The 2,513-nt window shown below is 34.6% G+C and overlaps 1 protein-coding gene across 1 annotated transcript; it reads right to left on the bottom strand.

Annotated features, from left to right (window-relative positions):
* Positions 1-1,254: 1,254 nt before the first annotated feature.
* On the bottom strand, positions 1,255-2,211 carry LOC141155490 (olfactory receptor 5V1-like). Its single transcript, XM_073642357.1, has one exon. The coding sequence runs from the start codon at positions 2,209-2,211 to the stop codon at positions 1,255-1,257; it is 957 nt and encodes a 318-aa protein (XP_073498458.1).
* Between the last annotated feature and the right edge of the window lie 302 nt (positions 2,212-2,513).

Here is a 2,513-nt window from a genome sequence, read left to right as displayed (position 1 = left end):
AACCTATCCCAAAAATGTATAATAAAAAACGAGTTTGACTCAGTGTGACCTTATATAATTTTGCCTATGTGAAACAGAAAAAAAAATATTGCTAAAAGAATTTTGAGAGAGAATTTGAGAATTTTTTATTTACAATAAATGTCTTAAAATTATTCTGATGCCATTTCAATTACAGAAATATTTCTATATAATATAATAATACGCATGTGTAGAAGAATAAAATATGCAAATAATTATTTCATATTGTCTATAAAGCAATATGAACGCTTAGGAAAGACATTAATTACAAACTTCTGGACATTGCATTGCGTCTGAATTAAGAAAGTATTTAAAAATTGTATCATGCACATAAATTAATGAGAGTTACATTTTTATTTTTTATTTTCATTTATTTTATGTGTTTTCTTAATGACAAAAGTCAGAAAAAAATGCTAAAAAGGAAAGTAATAGAAAGTGAAGAAAAGAAACACATGTTAATTTTGGGGAAGTTTGAATATAGAGCTTTATATTTATAATCTCAGGGGGAGCTTTGGCAGCTGGAAATGGCCACATTGAGGATTACAGTTGTCTGTAAGTATTGAACCATGATCACAAAACCACACAAGGGTTGGAAGAGGAAGTTGGAGATGTTTAAAATAGTTTAGAAAAAAAAGTCTTATTCCCCAATAAATTACATGACAAGCTGCAGCCAATCATTGGCTTTAAAGGTGAAAATCACCACTGAGTACAGTGACTGGTTGGAGCAGTCAGCTGACTGCTGTGGGCCACCGGAACAGCATTGGGATATTTAAAGGGTAAGTATTGCATATTTATTTAGTACAGATCATCTCTACTCATTGGCCAATTTTAAAAAGTCTCAGAAAACGCCTTTATTAAAACCATAACATCACAAATAATAATATGCTGAAATGAAATAGAATGTTTAGGTTCAATTTTATACATTGCAGCCTCATACAAATTTTTCAATTTTATAATTTAATGCTTGAAATAAATTGTAAAACAGTTTTATTTTATATATTAAGAAATGCTAAGCATTGTTCTGTCAATATTATGAAAATTGAAAACGTGAAAAATTAGATTTCCACTATATAAGCAATTTAAAGCAAATTTTAACTGTTTTTCCATTAAATACTTTTCCAATTTTGGGCCCAGAAAGTCAGAGTAATGTATCTTTATTAGCAGCTTTGTCTTTGACCTGTCAAAAAAAACCTTAGATACTAAGTCATATAAAAATTAGTCTGTTTGACAATCTCATCATGTATGGGAAGAATTTATAGAATAATTGCATCTCACAATGTTATTCAGAGCTCTTTTAACTTGATGGTTCCTCAGACTGTAAATGATGGGGTTCAGCATGGGAGTCACTGTAGAGTAGATCATGGAAACAGCCAAGTCCAACCATTCAGATGAACTATCATAGGGTAAAAGATACATAAAAATTAGCCCACCAAAGTAGAGGACGACAACGGTGATGTGTGCCGTACAAGTGGAGAAAGTTTTATGTCTGTTGCTTTTACTTGACATCTTCATAATCACCAGTAGGATTAATATATAGGATGTAATGATGAAAAGGAGACAACTGACTCCAAACACGGCTGCTGAAAGGGTGGCAAGTATATCGCTGAGATGGGTGCTGGTGCAGGAAAGACGTATCAAAGGCTGGACTTCACAGTAGAGACGGTTTAAAGAATTTGACCCACAGAAATTTAGATTGGAGGTGACCACGGTATTGATGGTTGAGTTTAGCACTCCACTCAACCAGGCAAATATGGCAAAATATGCACATACCATCCTATTGATTATAACCGTATAACGCAAAGGTTGGCAGATTGCCACGTAGCGGTCACAAGCCATGGCAGCCAGCAGGATGCATTCGGCAGTGGCGCATAATGTAAACAGATAGACTTGAATAATACAACCTGAAAAAGTAATGGCGCCACTTTCCCATATAATCCCGGACAGGATGTTAGGTATTGTAATGGATGTATAGCAAATTTCCACAAAGGAGAGGTTTGATAGAAAAAAGTACATAGGGGTGTGAAGAGAAATGTTGAGTCTCACCACCAAAATGATGAGACTGTTTCCTATGACAGTCATGAAGAAAACTATCAAAAAGACAGTGAAAATAAGTGATTTCCAATGAGAGACATAGGCAATCCCAAGGAGGGTGAATTCCATAATCTGGGACTGATTGTCTAATTTAATAGACATCATGAATGATGTGGACCATGCTGAGGTGGAAAAGTGGACTAGTTAAGGGGCTAGTTTGACAACATGTCATAGTTTCAATGATTGCATAGAAGTCATGTTCTCTACCAGGTAAAGAACCTATAGCCCTACTTATCCTCATCTTTCTGCATCATAGCTAGAATGCCAAAGCCAATATGAAGAGTTATCACTTTTATCCTGCTAATAAACTACAATTAAATCCTTCTCACCACCAAAATTTCCCATGATCTTCAAAACTTCACCTGTGCTGCACCTCTGCTCTCGAATGGACTTCTCAATGTCTA

Source organism: Phyllobates terribilis, unplaced genomic scaffold (assembly GCF_046119375.1).
Source record: "Phyllobates terribilis strain yellow unplaced genomic scaffold, ASM4611937v1 Scaffold_7__3_contigs__length_470593459, whole genome shotgun sequence".
In the NCBI taxonomy this organism is placed as follows: domain Eukaryota; kingdom Metazoa; phylum Chordata; class Amphibia; order Anura; family Dendrobatidae; genus Phyllobates; species Phyllobates terribilis.
This window is presented reverse-complemented; position numbering and strand designations above follow the sequence as displayed.